This window comes from Nicotiana sylvestris, chromosome 2, assembly GCF_000393655.2.
Source record: "Nicotiana sylvestris chromosome 2, ASM39365v2, whole genome shotgun sequence".
Lineage (NCBI taxonomy): Eukaryota > Viridiplantae > Streptophyta > Magnoliopsida > Solanales > Solanaceae > Nicotiana > Nicotiana sylvestris.
The window spans coordinates 42,254,543-42,274,696 of NC_091058.1; the positions used below are offsets into that span (position 1 = coordinate 42,254,543).

The 20,154-nt window shown below is 40.9% G+C and overlaps 1 protein-coding gene across 1 annotated transcript; it reads right to left on the bottom strand.

The window, feature by feature from the left end:
• Positions 1-326: 326 nt before the first annotated feature.
• On the bottom strand, positions 327-1,430 carry LOC104213349 (uncharacterized). The gene has a single exon (XM_009762845.2). It carries the CDS (start codon positions 1,157-1,159, stop codon positions 602-604), a length of 558 nt encoding a protein of 185 aa, XP_009761147.1. The 5' UTR covers positions 1,160-1,430; the 3' UTR covers positions 327-601.
• Between the last annotated feature and the right edge of the window lie 18,724 nt (positions 1,431-20,154).

Below are 20,154 nucleotides of genomic sequence, written 5' to 3' on the forward strand. Positions count from 1 at the left end.
TCACGAAGCGGCTTGTGCCTTTTGTATAATTAAGGTGGGTGATATTCTTAATTTAAAAATGCATATTAGAAATCTTCTTTCTTAATTGCATAAATTAGTATTAGTTTCTTTTTCTTTCTGATAAAAATTGTCAGTATAAATTACTCCGCAAAATAAAAAAAGAAAAAGAATTAGTAATTAATGCCAACCGTCTCATAATTTTTTTAGAAGGAATTGACTCGGACATTTAACATGAGCTTTGCGTCAATGCCGACACATGAGGGGAACCAAAACCAGGAAAGCAGAACGATATAGCTGATATTAATGTGTTCTTAAAAGAAACAAAATTCCAAATAAAGTAATAAGCATTAACATTGCGGCACAAATTACATCTTAGGACAAATCTAGTTTGCTCTGATCACCGTAGATTTTCTGATAAAACAGGTAGTAAATGATTTAATACAAAATTCAAACAATAATACAAATTTTTGGGGGAGATATTATTGTTTTCTTTCTTCTATGCTTATTTACAAAAAAAAAAAGGAACTAAAAGAAAGGGTTCAAACTTTCCTTGAGAAACCTTAGTGAAGTGAAAATGAATAGTAATAACCTCGCAATTAATTTATGGTTGATCACTTGAAGTCTCAGAAATGCTCTCTAAGTGAGGTCTCCATACACCAACTCTTCCTCTTCTTCTATCTCTTTGTGTTGAGATTTTCTCCGACAAAATTTCACTCAAATATTGATCATTAGAAACCATCAAATTATTGCTATTACTATTACTATTACTATTACCATTAGTTCCGCCAATATTCCCATGATCATGAGCTTGGGGTAATGAAGAAGATCTTGTCTTCTTTTTCTTTGTTGTAGTTGATGGTCTTGAACGAGTTTTCTCAGTTGAAGAAGCTGGGATTGGCATAAGGAAATAAATCTTGCCACGTTGAAGTTCAGCATCAGGAGGAAGTACAACGATCTTGGGACAAATTACTCCTTCTGAGGAATAAGATGTTGATGGCTTCTTTAGTACATGTTTAGGGTAAAGCTTCATAATCTCAGCTGCTTTTACATGAGTTTCACTTATCTCTTCAACTTTGCCATTAGCATGAACTATTCTAATCACATCAAGTGCCCCACACGGTAGTATGCAAGATATGCAGCATCTTATTGCGTTTTTCATTGCTCTTGCTCTCTCACTTGGGGTTTTCCAAAAGAAGAAGAAGAACAAAGAAGAGAAAGAAGGGGGAGATATAGAGGGGGAGATGAATAAAAAGAAAAGAGAAGTACTCTCTTTTCTTTTGTTTATATGAATGGAACTAGCAAAAGAAGAAATGAAGAGGGGGAGGGATATAAGATATTGGTATCAATATCAATCAACTTGGCATAGTTTTTGTTACTAGAAATGATAAGAGTTTATTATATGCTTTTGGGGCTTACTGTCTTTTCTTTTTTTCCTTCACTTTTTGTGGATACTTTTTCTTTTTCCTCTTTTGCTTATTTTTTAAAAATTTAAAATACTTGTTTGGGGGAGTTGAATTCTATGGCATGAATAATTGCACCTCATATTTGTACTTTGGTTTTTGGATCCATCATTCAGGGCCCTTTGCCATTCAATTCCATTCCCCCATAGCCCTTAATTTGCTGAGTTCAATAATGGGAGTTTGGCTGTGTATGCATGAAAGCTTAGGGTCTTGGATGACCCCCATGTTTGTCCATGATTGGAATTGCCAAGTCAGCACAAGTGGGGGCCAGCATTTGCTTGAAGCTCAGACACGTGTCAGGATCAGAATTTGACACCTGTCAACGTTTGGTTGAATTCTCCTGGTTTAGAGAGTAGGTGAAGAGGCTAATTAATGTAGGGTCCTTGTTCAAGATATAGCCAAGGAGAATGTGAGAAGAGAATAGTGTTTTAGAATAGACGGGGTATTTGAGGATGGAGAAGGTTTCATTTGATCCCTAGCACATTAGGTTTAATTAAGAGTACTGAAAAGGAAATGAGGTTTAATTTTTGCTATTTGTTGGAGTGGGTGAAGGGAGAAGGAGGAGATAAGGGGGGCATAAAGAGATCTTCTTTTGAGAGGAGTTTTTTTGTGATCTTTCAATATCCCAAAACAAATCATGTGGGTTTGTGGTTTTCATGGGAAAGTGAGGTGTTGATAGACTCCTTTTACTCATCTCAAGTATAGAGTGGATTTTGGTTTTGGATAGTGCTTTGACTAATGTGAAGTTGCTTGTCCTATTTACCCTAGAAAACATGAATTTCTAGCCTCAAAACTATGTGTTTTTCCTAATTCTATCATTACCCAATATCAATAGTCAAGAGATAAAAAATACACACCATCAATCTCTAATAATCTAGTTGGACTTTCAAGATTTCCTTTTTGAATTTGAAGAGGTGGGATTCCAATTCCAAGTACTCTTCTTTTCCTTAAATAAGTAGTAGTATTCAAATACAACATCATAACACAAAAGAAAATGGTTCATTCTGATCTACATGTCACAAAGTAAAAAAGTTGTAACATGATTGATTTGATGTGCATTACATTGTCATATAAATAATGGACCACACATTTACTTAGTGGCCGGGCTTACAAATGAAGCTTTGCTTAGAGCAACAATGGAAGAAAAATACAAAGGAACTGTAAAACAGTACGTGAAGTTAAACCTTATAAAGCCATTGAGTTTTGCTTGGTTAATTTTTGTTGTCCCATCCAAGCTGTGGCCCAGTCATTAAATGGTTCAGATATGGATGTTAGTGGGCAACATGTGAGGGCATGGAGAGAAGGGTCCATATGGGTTTGAGAATGCAAGGGTAGTGTAGATAGGGGGGGGGGGGAGTGTCTTATTTTAAGACAGATATCAAACCTAATGATAAAATCTAGGATTGATTAGTTGGATTTTTGGTTGATTAAGTGATGGACTAATGTTTATGAGATTAACCTTTATATATAGTTTATACATCGATCATATAAAGAAATTTTATATCTACAAATATAATTTACCTATTATAACATTTCAATTTTTATGTTTGTTTTATAGGTTATCAATTCATGATTGTCATAAAAGTTCCCTTTTTACATGATTTGATAGTGTAAATAAATTTATAGCGTTAGTGTATACTAATTAAACTCGTAATCTATTATGAGATGTCATTTTAGAGTGATAAAAAGAAGAAAAGGGAAAATATCATATGGATCATGGGCTGTCTGCTAGCTTTAAATTATTGACAATAGGACAGTAGTGATAGGAACTCTTCTCTACCATAATTCTTTTGCCAATCATCTTCTTTGAAATAAGTTACAAAAAGGGAATTTTATTACCCTTCTGACATATTTTTATCAACTTCGCTTTCGCTTTCCATACTTGTGTGCAAGTTCTCTTCCATCTCTCTCAGAAAATTCCCTTTGTTTCTGTTGGACGTTCGTATATTTTTTTTTCCCATCCTTTTCCTTACTTGATACGTATTTGATTATATTATATAATATATAAACATTTTATACACAAACAAGAAGATCAAAGGTTTGGCTCCATCTTAGAATTGTTTTCTATATTGACCATGATGCAATTTCATATTGTTCCAGCTCATGACTAGCTAGCATTTTGAGACTTCTTCTTCCTTGAGCTTTGAGCTGCTAGATAAAAGAAAGACTTTATGTTCTATACGCGCTGATAATATAATTTTTTAAAATATTATCGGATTAAGTTTGACTTACAAGTAACTAACGTATGAAACTCTTTGTGTCAACTGTCATCAAACATGGTAAATTTGAAAAATAGAGTAGTGACATGTGGTACTTGAACAGCTCTTAACGTTGTACAACTTTATGCGTAGAAGACGTGTCACTTTATCTTTATATTTGATGAAGTTAACAAAAATGCCACATGTAAACAATCTTGAAAATAGAGTGAATCAAGAAGAAATACTGTTTATACTCCGAAGAAGAAAAAAGTACATATACCATGTGAAAACATATATAGTATTTGATAATTAGTCTTAGTTGATTTGTACTTCAACAACTCTTGATACTGTTGATGTCGTGAAGAGGACTGATCCTGAACTTGTGTATAGTACTTATCAAATATATCTCTTTAATTAATGGGTGAAGAACGAAGGAGATTTTTTTTTGAGAATTTTAGACTTAATTAAAATACCTTTTTAAGGCCGACCAACGCTCATTATGATATACATTTGATAATGAAGTTTCATAATCAAAAGGCATGCAACATACTGCGTTAAATTACAGTAATCATACAATTATTATTATTTATTTTATTTTATTTTATTTTTTTACGTTACCAACGTATATAAGTTAAGTCCTTTTATATTTTACTACTATGCAATCAGATATAACATACTGAAACACTATCTATGACATGGGTACCAATTTTTTTATTAATATAGTTTTAGTAAAAATAAGAACCCTATTTTTCTTGATCTGATTATATTCTTCATGGAAAACTGAGGGAGACTTTTAATTGGAGAAAGAGCAAATTTTGTGTTTATATCAACACAATCTTCCTCGTGTCCCTGACTTCCACTGGACATCAAAGTATGTGCATTTGCAAGCCATAACACAATCAAATGCACGTCCATGTGTTTATCACATTGAGGCCATTCATAATAACTTTAAAACACAAACTGAATATTCTATTAGTAAATAAAAGAATATAATATTCACTAGTAGTTTCTCATATATAAATTGATTAATTGGGATTCAATTGATTTCCTTCTAATTATCCTGTAAAGTAGGTGTACACATGATTGAAATAAAAAGTGTTGCAAAAAGTTGTTTACAGGTATCCTCTACATAGGTAAGTGAATTATACATTTAAAGACCTCCTAATTGGTCCTAGCATTTTTTGTTCATTATTTTGGGGAGAAAAAAAAAACATGTACCTAATATTGCCGAACCCCTTGATTTTATTCACCCGTTTATTCTTTATAACTCAGTGATAGTGGAAATTGCAGTTTTGGTACCTTCAGTGCAGGGTGTTAGTTGTTTGTAGAGCCACCATGGGCTTGGCTCGTTGGGCCAGCTCACCCGGCCCATAATTTAATAGGGTTGAGCTAGAATTTTTAGAGAGGCTTTAAGCCAACCCGAGTAAGCCCATGGCCCGTAAGGCTTGATTGAGGCTGGGTTAGGCGGTCTGTGGGTCTAATAAAAATATTTATTTAAAATATATAAAATATAAAAAGTATATGGCACTGTAGCATCAGAATCAGCATTTAGCATTGGTGAGTGTGTTCTTACCAAGTACAAAAGTTGCATCTATCAAGAAAATGTCCAAACATGTATTACTACTCAAAATTGGCTGCATGATTTTTCTCAAACTCAAACTGGTAATTTTCTTTTATGTGAAATTGAATATATTTACATTTTAAAATTTAATTATTCTTAATATTAAACTAATTATTATTGCATATAAATTATAGATGTTGATGAAAGTGGAGATGTTAAGACAGCCTTATCACAAATAGATTCAAATGTGTTTGATGAAAGATGATGTGTTAGATATCCCATTGTGAGCACGTGATTTTTGCTTCACACGACAATCGCTCCAAAAAGAAATAAAAACAAATATAATTGGCCCTGCTGTACAATTTCGGACTTCTGTGCGGCACTTTGTTGATTTATTTATGACTTTGGCCCATTTTTATTTATTTACCTTATTAAAATAAAATTCAAAAAATATATGTGTCCTGCGTAATTCAAACCGTAATTCGGTCGTTAAATAGAAAATCGTGAATAGGCATTTTCGTCCGTGATTTTATTTGGTTTGACTTTACCGGTTTTGAAATATTTTAGTATGTGTGCAAATAATTGTATTTGAGTGTGTATTTAATTTTAATTTGATTTTTTGGCTTAGCTTTGTTTTAAAATAAATAAGAAAAGAAAAAAAAAAAATAAAAAAAAAATAAAGAAAAGACCCCTTCCGGACTTGGGCCAATTTTAACAAAATTGGCCCAAACAAACAGCCCAAGACCCAGGCCTGCCCAGCCCAGGTCACCTGATGCCCAGGACGTCCAAACGACGTCGTTTGAGTCGTGCCTGATCTGGGCCGTTGATCTCAGAGTGATCGACGGCCAAGATCAATCCCCATAACCCATCAACAAACCCGACCCGTTTACACCCGGACCAAACCCAAACCCTCAACATTTGAAACGACACCGTTTCACTTAAGACCATCAGATCCAAACCGTAGATCTAGATTGATCTAACGGTTGAGATCGACCCACCCACTAACTATATAAGCCCAAATCCTTACCCTACCCCCCCTATCCAATACCCCGGCCTCGTCGTCTTCACCCAAACCCATCCCCTTCAAACCCTAGCCGCCCCTGCACACTTTCACCAGAAACCCGGCGGCCTGAACGCCGGTGACCTTCCCCTTAACACCCTAGAACCCCCTTGCCATCCTGAACATGGATCTGCTAACCATGTAGTTCGAATCATCCCCTAGGTCCTCGAATCTTCATTTGAAGATTCGAGTTAAAACTCGGCTTACACCAACCAACCCCAGCTTCACACCAGACACTCCCCAGACCCCCCTCGTGACCAAACCATACTTGGTTTGGTCCGAATCTAACCAGGGAAACATGAATCCCGGATCTGAGTTTTGGAACTTTGTAGTTCCTCGTCACTAGTTCATACCCGTTCGAGCCAAAGAAATTAAGGTCCAAGGGACCTTAATCGAAGTGTTTCTCATCTGAGAAACACTTCGATTAAAGTCCGTTCAGCCTTAAGAAAGTCTGTCCAAGTCCGAGTCAAGGTTTCCGATTTTTCAAGATTCGAGGTGAGTCTGCCTTCTTCCCTTATTTGTTTGGTCCATGTGAGGGATTAAATGTCTGTTCATGTTTTGTGTCAATTTGTGTTTTTTTTGAATTTTTTACCAACTTCCGTTTGTCCACCTTGTTTGAACCACTATGTTTGTTTGAACCCCTCATATTCTGATAAGACATATGTATTGGGTTGTATTCCAAATGTGCACTGATTGTTTGACTCCTCGAGGGTATTTCTGTTTAGTCAGTATGATTCAAACCATGTGTCCCACACTTTAAATGTCTGATTTTTGGTTTCAATTGTGTATGTTAATGCTAATATAGTCGAGTCGACATGTGTCGTCAATTAGTTTCAACTGTCTTGAACAAAGTAAACCAATTTGCTTCTGATGAACATTTGCTTTGAGCCAATCAAGAACCAGTTTTTGCTTACTTATAGCTTGTTTGAATTGATCAGTAATGTAAGAAGGATTGTTTTGTTTAAAGTCCTGAAATGGAGGGCATGTGCACTTGGCACAACATGTGCATTGGTGCACCTCATGTGCCTTGTGCACAGCCTGTTTTTCTGCATTAAGAAGCTTTTAAGTTTAAACAATCTGACAGTATATGCTGTCAGATATATTTTAATGCCCATACTTGCCTTTAGATAATAAAATGAAAAGTTAAAGCCTGCCAAGGGAATGTCATGGGATTAATACTTAAATAGCTAAGTGGAACTGAAAAAGGGAGCACATGGGAGGGGTTATTTGATTAATCCAACAGGCTGATAAAGGTTTGAGTTTGAGGCTTATAAAGGGGGGGATAGGAGACCATCTGAGGGACAAGGGAGAGAGAGATAGAGAGGGAGGAGGACCATCTGATAATAGGAGATACGCAGAGAGAGCATAAAAAAGAAAAGAGATAGAGAGAATCAGAACTAAGAAAGAAAATACACACACTGTGAGGAGTGTTGAAAGAGAAAGCTTGAAAGACATACAAAGAGATACAGAAATTATACAATCTACAATCAGAAATTGTTTCTTCCTATTTGTTATTTGGGTTTTCAGTTGTTTAACTCGCTGAAATCAATTCTGATTGTTTGAAGTTCCAGCTGTGTCTATTTAGTCAAGTGTTTTCCATTGGTTCACTATTGGTTTGGTCTGCTTGGAGTTCTTGATTCTACTCCACTGGGTTGTGCTCTCGTTTGGCTATTTCTTTCTATTGGCCATAGCTGCATTTCTGCACTTGAGCCCTTTTCTGCTGTTCGTTTTGTTCTGCTGCTGCTCTGTCCTGCTGCTATTGCTAGTCCTGTTTATTTTGCTGCTGATCTCAACATCTTCTTCTTTTTCTCCTGTGCACATTCAGCATTTCCAGGTACACATTTCAGGCCCATATTGATGTAATTGAAACAGCTTGAAAGCATGAAATGAAAAAGGTTGAAGAAGTTCAAAATCATTTGTTGTAATATTCATGGCATATTAAGGGGCCTGTGTAGTTGTTAGTCCCCAGTTCAATAGTACGAAAATGTATTGTTAACTAATACACTTCTGAGCTTGGTCCTTCATGTTTTAGTTTGTAGCTATTTGTTAATACAAGGTATGGATACTCCAAACTTATACTATGTTGACTTGTTTTATTTTAGTCTTTGCTGGGTCTCGTTAGGCAGTACATAATATCATGTTCAAATCCCATTAGTAACAACGCCCAGTAGTTAATTCCTTCATTTCAGCCCCAATAAGTCTAGTAAAATTCAATTCAAGAAACGTTTGGACACAAGTATAATATTGGGTCAATCTCGAATGTAATTTCTTTGTCCAATTAAAGTATGTTTCATAAGTTATGGCATTCCTCCGCTTTGTAAATAATCAATCAGAAATTGATAAGAATTCGGATTAGACAAAAGCATATAGTTAATTTAGCATTTTCCTTCTCTTTTAGTTTTTAGGGACAAATGTATTAAAATGTAGCCACTTTAGGATATCCTTTTCTAAAATAGAGATGAGCCTCGCCAAATAAAGATGCAAAATTGCGGGGCTCTCAATAAATAACCATGATAATTATTTAGAATTCAAGACAGGTCATTTAATAAATTTCATGGCCTTCTGCAAAGATAATAACGCGTTAGACTCTGAAGGCGCGGCTTAATTAAATCATATTCTTAAATTCGGGTGCACATTGATGTGACCCAAATCCGAATCTCAACGAAGTCCGAATGTGTCGACGATCACGGGTGCATTGATTGCGACGTGGTTCGAGATGCATTTCCACGACGTTGCAATTCCATAAAAATAAATGATAATAATAAAAGCGGTTTTAAACTTAATAAAAGCACGTAAGTCACAACATGTAGTTAAATCAGATATTTAGCCATTATAACAATTTAAGCGACCGTGCTAGAACCACGGGATTCGAGGGTGCCTAACACCTTCCCTCGGGTCAACAGAATTCCTTACTTAGAATTTCTGGTTCGCAGACTTCATTTGGAAAAGTCGAAAATTTCCTCGATTTGGGATTCAAGATAAACCGGTGACTTGGGACACCAAAAGTCAAACCTTTCCCAAGTGGCGACTCTGAATTAAATAAATAATCCCATTTCGAATATTGTCACTTAAATTGGAAAAACTCCACCCGCGCATCTTACCCCTCGGGGTGGGGCGCGCAAAAAGGAGGTGCGACAGCTCTGGCGACTCCGCTGGGGAATAACCCAGAACCACTGTTTCAGGGTTCAAGAATTCGAGCTTAGAATAATTGTTATATTTGGCTTTATTATCTGATCTTTATTACATGTTTTTGCATAATGTGCTAAATGCTGTCTTTTACCGCTTTGATATTATCTGAACTGTATATAAACTGTGCCGAAACCCTTCTCTTCTTACCTCCGGGGAGAAGCTCGCTGGTCGAGACTCCCTATTCTGTTAATGTCAATACCTAAAATAAGAAAGAGGACGGACAAGTTACAAAGCCGGACGATCTCGCGGGTCCCCGGTACGTAGCCCCTCCTCGACTCGAGTTGGTCCGCTCGGGTACACAGTCTAGAACAAATACCAAGGTTTAAACCTAGTATAACGAAACTTCATGCCGGATCCCTAGTAGGAACGTTTATTTGCATCATGTTGCATTTGACTTAGGGGGCTCAACACAGGGGTTGGGTCCGTCTAGGACAGGCAACCTGAATTGAAAAGACCACCCTGCTGCATCCTATTTGTTTTGTGCATTTATTTGCTTCGGTTCCGCATGCTGACCGGTTTCTAAAAAAAAGAGGAAAATAGCAACGTGGGGAGATAATTACTTATTTTGGAAAAATAAAACCAATGTTCAAGTATTGTCAAAACCTCACCGGAATTGTTCTAAAGAAAAAAAGAAAAAAGAATAAAAACAAAATTTGTCTTCTTAGTTTGAATTATTAAAAAAAAGGGGTATATATAAAAAAAAATTCTTTCACTTTCAAAAACAAAAAAAAAGAATTGGTATTTATTTTAAAAAAATGGAAAACTCATAATTCAAAAAAAAAATTTCTTTCTTTTGTAATACCCTTTTTATAAATTCAGACTGATAGTCCAAATATTGCAAAAATTATTTTTTTTTTTTCTTGAGTCTTTATCTTTCTTCAAAAATAATAAAAAATACTTATTTTTAGGTTTATTTAATTTTCTCTATTCACGGTATGCCCGAACTACGCCGGTTTGATTCTTACCGGATGTGAGATACGTAGGCAACCCTCGTCGGGTTCAACCCCCATTTTGCTAAAATAGCCAAAATCAAAAAAAAATATGTTTCAAATTTTTAAAGAGTCATAAATAAGTCAGGTGATGCTGTTTTGACATGAATAGCCGAATGTTCCCGAAAGGGACGCCGGAAGGCTGACTTTGCATAAATAGCCACTTTTGGGTTTTGCTTAGCATTTTTAGACCCACACAGCCTTAAAATCTTCGTCCCCGAAGTGCTTAAAGGCCGTGTTCAAAGCTTGGTCCCCTCTGTAAAATATTTTGAGTCAGTCATTTTTGTTAAAATCACCTTAATAAATGTGCAGGATGAGCACGATGCAAAATGAACATTTTTCAATAATGACCAAAATCCCTATCAAGTTACGGCTATGGTGGAAAGATCTAGGTGTTGAAGGACAAAATGAGGTTAAGAAATATTTGAAAGGTCTTGTGGGTCTGTTGGAAGTCCAGCCTCGGGGAGATATCATAAGAGCTTTGGCTACCTATTGGGACCCGGCGCACAATGTTTTCCATTTCTCTGATTTTGAGCTCACCCCAACTTTGGAAGAAATGGCCGGATACATCGGGAATACTGAACTTCCGCTGAGGGAAAAATACTTGGTCGCCCCAAGAGTCGTCACAGTACATCGGTTCCTGGATTCATTGAAAATACCTAGAACAGTCCATAACCCGGATCTAGCAGCCGGATTCTGTACTCCATGCTTCATATATGATAGATACGGCCACGAGGGGGGATTCAATAACCCAATCAACAAACTGTGCAGCAAAGGAGTTCGTCAGAAGTGGGACGAGCACAGACGGGTAGCGTTCATGATAACGTTTCTGGGACTTCTGGTATTTCCCAGGAAAGATGGAAACATTGATTTGAAGATATCGGGAGTCGTCAGCACTTTACTCACGCAAAGTGACAGTACTCTCGCGCCTATGGTGGTATCCGACATCTTTCGAGCTCTCACAGCTTGTAAAGCTGGGGGAAATTTCTTCGAAGGTTGTAACTTGCTCCTGCAGATATGGATGACCGAGCACCTTTGCCATCATTCCGAGATTTTGAGCCGTGGTTCCCCGGATAAGACCCGCATAGAAGAATCTTACGCAAGAGCCAAAGAGATCAGTTTGCCCGAAGGAGTCCTGGCTTGGACCTCGTTCTTTCAAGCTCTTACTGCCAGCCAAATACAATGGAAGTTGGGATGGTTGCCCGTTGATGAGGTCTTATATATGTCAGCGACTAAAACTCATTTCTTGCTGATGGGGCTTAAGAGCATTCAACCTTACGCACCCGGCCGAGTTTTAAGACAGTTCGGAAAATGCCAGACAGTACCTCATGAGGAAGATCTAAGCACTCAAGCAATCGAGATAAGTCCTAACGGACAGTTCCCAGAAGCAAAGATTCGCCAAATCTGGAATGAGGGTCAATATTTGAAATCAGATACTTGCGTGCGGGATCAAGCCAAAGGAGAAACGGCGCCAGGTTACCTTGCATGGTACAGAAGGGAACTCGAGCATGAAAGGCCAGCTAAGAGACCCCACATCCGGAATTTTACCGAATCATCACAAAAGCAGTGGGATTGGTTAGCAAAAGAAAGAGGCTATTGCACCGAAATCAGCGGGTTAAAGCAACAAGTGGAAAAATTGAAATATGAACACAACGTGCAAGTTGCTACCGATCTGGGAGAACGGAACAGGTTGATTCAAGAAAATGAAATGCTCAGAGCCCAGATCAAACAGATAAGGTTGGATGCAGATAGACAACCAAGGCGTCGATCGGACGAGCAGCTGATAAAAGGGCTAAAAGGTGAAATCAGGGAATGGCGAGATGGTTTGGAGAAATCTGAAAACATCATAGCAGAGCTCAAAGCACAGTGGGATACAAGAACGGATAAGCATCGCAGGTACCTGAATCGATTGGAAAGCGACCATGAGAAGACTGTTGCTAAGATAAAGAGAGAGATGGCTGCACTTGAGATCAAAACAGCTAATCAGGCCAAGGATTTCCAAATTGAGAGCAGATACTGGTATGACTCAATAGCCCAGATGAAGTTGGAAGTACGACGACTGAAGCATCAGCATGTACAAGATGCTCAAGTTTTCAAGATATGCAGCGATCAGACAAAACGCCTGCTCGTAGAGAAGAAGCAAACCAGAGATAGGATCAAGGCCATTGCCCATGCCATCACCAGACGATGCCTACGATGTGAGAACATGTCCAGCGCTACCGTCCTCTCGGCAGTAATGGGTTATGTCAAGCAGACTATGCACGAGCTAGAGCAACTTGAGAGGGATCTCACGCCTAGGACCGCGGCGAGGCCGAACGACGCCCCGCGGAAACCAATTTTTAAAACCATAATGCATTCATAGGTCAAATCTGTATCTTAGCATCTTCTGCCTGTTTTTTTTTCATCAGGGTGATTTTTAGTCTATTTTTGAGTCTAGGTTTATTTCCAAAGTTTGCTTTTTCTTTTGCAAAATGTAGTTTGTAATAGACTGCTTCAATAATAAAGAGTTTGCTTCTTTCACGCTCATTCGTGTTTTCGAACTACGTAATGATCTGATTCACGTGAGTATCGTGATACGTAGGCAATCCTCATCGGATCCGATCGCATTTTATTTTGCTACAAAAAAAAAAAAAATATAAAAGAAAAATAAATGAAAATAAAATAAAAGAAAAAAAGGGGGAAATAAGAGGAAAATACCGGAATGACACATGCTCTCGTAGCAGACATATAGTAATCCACTTAACTGTATAGGTGCATCATGCCCAACGTGAGATTAACTATCTGTTATTTGCTGCAAATTAACCGTGCGCTTGTCATTGAGCATGTTTCCAGGGTTTTTGAAAAGACGGTTGGTTTGGTGAAAGTCTGGCCTCGCACTCATACTTCACGAGGTCAAGGAGAGGTGTTCAACTACCTATTGTTAGGACCAGAAACAGTACTCACACCTACTTCACCAGGTCAAAAGGAAGTGTGGAAATGTCTTCGGAAATTCCATTGCAAACAGTCCCCGTCTCTGAGGAGAGCTCAATCTCAGCCGTCCTCACGCCTGAATCCGCAACTGCAGAAGAAAATAGAATCCTGCGGCTCCGCATGTTGGAAATGCTGGATGATTGGAACAATGGGAAAGAGCCGCCAAGTGTCGTCCCCGGATTCCCTGAATTATTCTCCAGGTCAGGTGGGACTTCTAATGTCCCCATAAATTACCCTGCTACCCCATTCGGGTACCCAGCCAACTCCGTTTTCTCCGCCGGATCACCTTCTGAGCCTCATCCCCGAATGTCGGCCACCGATGCAAGCATGAATATCTTTACTGCATCGCCTTGCCCAGCTACGGCACAGCCTGCCACATACAAGCCAAGCTTTGACTCATCCTCTTTTACATTCCAAGCACCATCGTTCTCAATGGAACCAACCAGGTTCGCTACCAACAATAATCCTCTACCGCCTCAGTGCGAACTCGCACCGGGACAGGATCAGAACCCCAGGATTGCAGAACAAAATGAGATTGCTAAGAGAATGAGAAGCCTTGAACAAAGTTTGAAGAATATGCAAGGTTTGAGCGGGCAAAAGAGCGTCTCTTACGCCGACCTGTGCATGTTCCCTCACGTGCACCTGCCGACGGGTTTCAAGACCCCCAAGTTCGAGAAATACGATGGGCACGGTGACCCCATTGCACATCTTAAGAAATACTGCAACCAATTGCGGGGAGCCGGCGGAAAGGAAGAACTGCTAATGGCGTATTTTGGGGAAAGCTTAGTAGGGATAGCTTCGGAATGGTATATGGATCAGGAAATGTCCCGATGGCATATATGGGATGATCTCGCCAGAGATTTTGTAAAGCAATTCCAGTATAACATCGACATTGCGCCAGACCGAAACTCTCTGTCGAATCTGAAGAAGAAGCCTTCGGAAAGCTTTAGAGAGTATGCTATTAAGTGGCGTGAACAGGCGTCGAGAGTGAAGCCTCCCATGGATGAAGTGGAAATGGTCACTACCTTTCTCCAGGCTCAAGAGTCTGACTATTTCCAAAACATGATGTCAGCCATGGGTAAGCCATTCGCGGAAGCAATCAAGATAGGAGAGATGGTAGAGAATGGGCTGAAAACGGGTCGGATATTGAGTCAAGCAGCCATAAGGGCAACCTCCCAGGCCGTCCAAAGCGGGTCTGGAGGGACGACAAGGGGGAAGAAGAAGGAAGAAACGGCTATGGCAGCCTCTGAAGCAAGGGAGTATCGTCATCCCAGGCCCCATTTTTCGGAAAGGGCCCCACAACACTACTACCCCCACTCAAATGTGGCATATGCTCATCAACCTTATATGGTCATGAATGCCCAGCCTTACAACCATTCACCACAACAAGCCAACCGAGGCCCAGTTCCACCTCCCAGAAATCAGCTTCCTTACCGCAACCACTATAACCCACAACCCCCGCAGAATAACTACCGCCCCCAGGAGCCACCTCGACGGCGGACTTTTACGCCCATCGGTGAACAATACTCCACATTGTTCCCTAAGCTAGTCCAGTTGGGTTTCTTGCAACCAATTCCCCAAACGAGGCAAAACCCGACATCTCCTTCTTACAAAGCCGGAGTCAGATGCGCCTATCATTCAGGGGCCGAAGGACATGATACAAACGATGCTGGTCATTGAAAAGAGTGGTCGAAAACTTGATAGAGCAGGGGAAGATAGTGCTAAGGGACGAAGAGATCCCAAATGTAACTAACAATCCATTGCCCGCTCACAATAATGGGCCGCTGATCGGCATGATTTGTGAAGACAAAGAGTTCGACCCTGCCTTGAAAGCCATAATTGCCATTGTCGACACAGCGAGGAGGCCTGAAACAGACCAGAAATCAGAAAGGGGGGAGGAGGCCAAGGCTGCAGAAAGCAAGCCTGAAAAGAAGGTGGAGAAGAAAGTGGTACCGGCAAAGGGTGGAGTTCTTTACATACCACGAGGTCAAGCCAAGAAGACGCAGAACTTCGGGATCAAAAAGGCAAAACCTATGTACGTGCCAAAAGGGGCCTATGTGGTCCGGGGGACGATTCAACCACCTCGGCTGAATGAGCCAGTGGTTATCGGACGCGTGCCACAAAAGCCAATGACCAACCCGTCCACAGTGCCGTGGAATTATCAAAAGACTTTGGTAACGTATAAAGGTAAGGAGGTCAGGGAAGAACTTCCAGAAAATACTTTCGTTGGAGGGTACTCAAATACCCAAGAACTGAACAACGCCACACAAAGGCGCTTCCCTCCAAAGGAGCCTGTGAGTGTTGAAGAAGCGGAAGTGTTCTTCAAGCAGATGAAGATGCCGGATTACGAAGTGATAGACCAGCTGCGCAAGCACCCTGAGCAAGTGTCCATGCTGTCACTATTAATGAGGTCAACCGAGCATCAAAAGATCCTGTTGAAAACCCTGAATGAAGCATACGTACCGGTCGAAACCTCGGTAGAACAACTGGAGCGGATGACAGAAAGATTCTTCGCCGTCAACCAAATCTCCTTCAGCAAGAACGATCTACCCCCGGAAGGAGCAGCACACAACAAGGCATTGCATTTAACAGTCAAATGTGAGGACTACTATGTCAAGCGGGTGATGCTGGATGGGGGATCAGGTGTTGACATCTGCCCGCTCTCCACGCTGCAAAGAATGGAAATTGAGACCGGAAGAATCCGACCCAACAACGTCTGCGTGAGAGCTTTCGATGGTATCAAGAGAGACACCATGGGAGAAATAGACCTGTTGCTGGTCATAGGACCAGTCGAATCTCGAGTCACTTTCCAAGTGATAGACATGGACACATCATACAATTTCCTCCTTGGCAGGCCTTGGATCCATGCGGCAGGAGCCGTGCCTTCTACTCTTCACCAGATGGTGAAGTTCGAGTATGAAGACCAAGAGATCGTGGTCCATGGAGAAGATGAACATGCCATTTATCGGGACCCATCTATCCCGTATCTTGAACCAAGAGAAGGGAGTGAGCATACGGTCTATCAAGCTTTCGAGGTGGTATTGGCAGAGCAGCACGAAGAGGGAGTACCTTGCCCCCAGCCTTTCTTGTCTAACGCTTCGGTTATGGTGGCCAAAGAGATGATCCGACACGGATTTAGGCCGGGGAAGGGGCTTGGACGAAATCTTCAGGGAACGACGGAACCCATTACTTTACCAGTCATCAAGAAACCTTTTGGACTAGGTTTCAAACCTACTCCAGCAGACGAAAAATGGGCAAAGAAAAGGAGAAATGAGGGCTGGAAGTTGCCTCAACCACTGCCGGATTTACATGCGACTTTTGTCAGGCCAGGGTACACTGAAGAAGAAGAAGATGAGGTCTTCACAGTTGAGGAAATCGAGGAAATATGTGGGGCAATGAGGGAAATGCTCTACGAGGTCCACATGGTTCAACCAGGCGAAGGCACGAGCACTGCTGAGATGATATACATGGGGCCAAACGCCAAGCTCCAAAACTGGGAGATCACGCCATTCCCAACTAGACGGAAGTCCGGGTAGACCTGTCCTGCCACCTTTCCTGTATCACAAGTTATCTCCGGGACATAACTTGAACGTTTTCTTCTTTTCATTTGTTATTCCGAATTCCTAGTTGTAAACGTTGTTGTCTTCCAATTTTCAAAAGAAAATAATAAAAAAAAATCATCATTGCTTTCCTATTCTTTCTTTCGTTCTGATTTTATTACTTTTCCTCTTATCTTCCTTTTCAGTCCTAATAATGCGGCTTTAAATATGACATGCTTGCGGACTTCACGCCCAGGTCACAATGAGCTATTTAACTGCGAATTAATGAATCCAGAACCAGAATATGATGCGGAAGAGGCTTTTAGGGAGATAAACCGAGAGTTGGAATATTTCGAGAATAAACCTAAGCCGAATCTGAATGACACTGAACCGGTAAATTTAGGAACCCCGGAAGAAATCCGGGAGACCAAGATAAGCATTCACACGGACAAGAAAACGCGAGAGGCGATAATTCAACTTCTTCTTGAATTTAAAGACGTGTTTGCTTGGTCATATGATGACATGCCGGGACTAGGTGTCGATCTAGTGGTTCACAAATTGCCGATTCATCCTGATTGTCCTCCGGTTCAACAAAAGCAACGAAAGTTCAAAACCGAGGTCAGTGACAAAATTAAAGAGGAGATCACCAAGCAACTGAAAACAGGAGTGATCCGGGTAGTCCAATATACAACATGGTTGGCGAATGTGGTTCCAGTACCGAAAAAAGGACGGGAAAACTCGAGTATGTGTAGATTACCGAGATCTGAACAGAGCAAGTCCTAAAGATAATTTCCCGCTGCCCAACATCCACATCCTCGTTGACAATTGCGCCAAGCACGAGATACAGTCTTTCGTAGATTGTTACGCTGGGTATCATCAGGTATTGATGGATGAAGAGGATGCCGAGAAAACTGCCTTCACCACGCCTTGGGGCACCTACTGTTATCGGGTCATGCCGTTTGGTTTAAAGAATGCTGGGGCTACTTACATGAGGGCCATGACCGCCATTTTCCATGACATGATGCATCAGGAAATAGAGGTGTACGTGGACGATGTTATAGTCAAGTCCAGGACGCAGGATAACCACATCCAAGACTTGAGGAAATTCTTCGAGAGGCTAAGGAAGTATGACTTGAAGCTAAATCCAGCCAAATGCGCTTTCGGAGTTCCGTCAGGTAAACTTTTGGGTTTCATCGTAAGCAGGAGAGGTATCGAGCTAGATCCGACTAAGATAAAATCTATCAAAGATCTACCTCCCCCAAGAACGAAGAAAGACGTGATGAGTCTTTTGGGCAGGCTGAACTACATCAGTCGGTTTATTGCCCAGCTGACAAGCACGTGTGAGCCCATATTCAAGTTGTTAAGAAAAGATGCGGCGATTAAGTGGACAACGGAGTGTCAAGAAGCCTTTGATAAAGTCAAAGAGTACCTTTCGAATCCCCCAGTCTTGGTCCCTCCCGAACCAGGGAGGCCACTTTTCTTGTATCTGACAGTCTTGGAGAACTCCTTCGGCTGCGTCCTGGGACAACACGATGTGACCGGGAAAAGGGAACAGGCGATCTACTACCTGAGCAAGAAATTCACCAGCTACGAGGCCAAATACACTCTGTTGGAGAAGACATGTTGCGCTCTCACATGGGTTGCTCAAAAGCTGAGGCATTATCTCCAAGCCCACACTACATTCCTCATAAGCAGGTTGGATCCCTTGAAATATATATTTCAGAAACCAATGCCTACTGGGAGACTGGCTAAATGGCAAATCTTGCTTACGGAGTTCGACATAGTTTATATCACTCGCACGGCAATGAAAGCCCAGGCGTTAGCAGATCATTTGGCCGAAAACCCGGTCGATGAGGAATACCAGCCATTGGATACCTATTTTCCAGATGAAGAGGTAAACACCGTAGAAGTGATCTCAGAGGAAGCTCATGTTTGGAAGATGTTCTTTGACGGAGCCGTGAATGCCAAGGGTATAGGGATTGGGGCAATTTTGATCTCACCTACCGGTCAGCATTATCCCGCCACAGCTAGACTTCGTTTCTTCTGCACAAATAATACAGCTGAATATGAAGCCTGCATTATGGGCATACATATGGCAATCGATCAGGATGTCAAAAACTTATTGATTATGGGAGATTCTGACCTGATCATCCGGCAAGTTCAAGGCGAATGGGAAACTCGGGATGTCAAACTTATCCCATACCGACAACATGTGGAGGACCTCAGCAAGCGCTTTACCTCAATAGAATTCAGGTATATCCCGAGGTGTCACAATGAACTGGCAGATGCACTTGCTACTCTGGCTTCTATGCTACCCTACCCGGGCGACGCCCACGTCGATCCTTTGGAAATCCAAATCAAGGAAAGACACGGTTACTGCAGTGTAATCGAGGCGGGATCAAATACGCAGCCTTGGTACCATGACATCAAGAAATTCTTGAAGACACAAGAATACCCCGAGCATGCAACTGGAGATCAAAAGAGGACCATTAGGCGACATGCAAGCGGTTTCTTTTTGAGCAGTGAATTGTTATATAAGAGGACTCCGGACCTCAATCTCTTAAGATGTGTCGATATCGAGGAAGCGAGAAAGATCATGCACGAAGTACACGCAGGTGTGTGTGGACCTCACATGAACGGGTATGTCTTAGCGAAGAAGATCCTTAGAGCAGGTTATTACTGGATGACCATGGAAAAGGATTGCTTTAGCTTTGTCCGGAAGTGTCATCAGTGTCAGGTGCACGGTAATTTGATTCATGCACCTCCCACGGAACTGCATCCCATGTCCGCACCTTGGCCATTTGTCGCTTGGGGCATGGACGTCATTGGACCAATTGAACCAAAGGCTTCGAATGGACATAGGTTTATACTGGTTGCCATCGATTACTTCACAAAGTGGGTAGAGGCTGTCACTCTCAAGTCGGTCACCAAGAAAGCTGTAGTGGATTTTGTACACTCAAATCTTATCTGTCGCTTCGGTATTCCTGCAACTATCATTACAGATAATGCAGCAAACTTGAACAGTCACTTGATGGGAGATGTGTGCGAGCAATTCAAGATAACACACAGGAATTCCACTCCTTATCGGCCAAAAGCCAATGGTGCTGTAGAAGCTGCAAATAAAAACATCAAGAAGATTTTGAGGAAAACAATACAAAGTTCCCGACAGTGGCATGAGCAGTTACCTT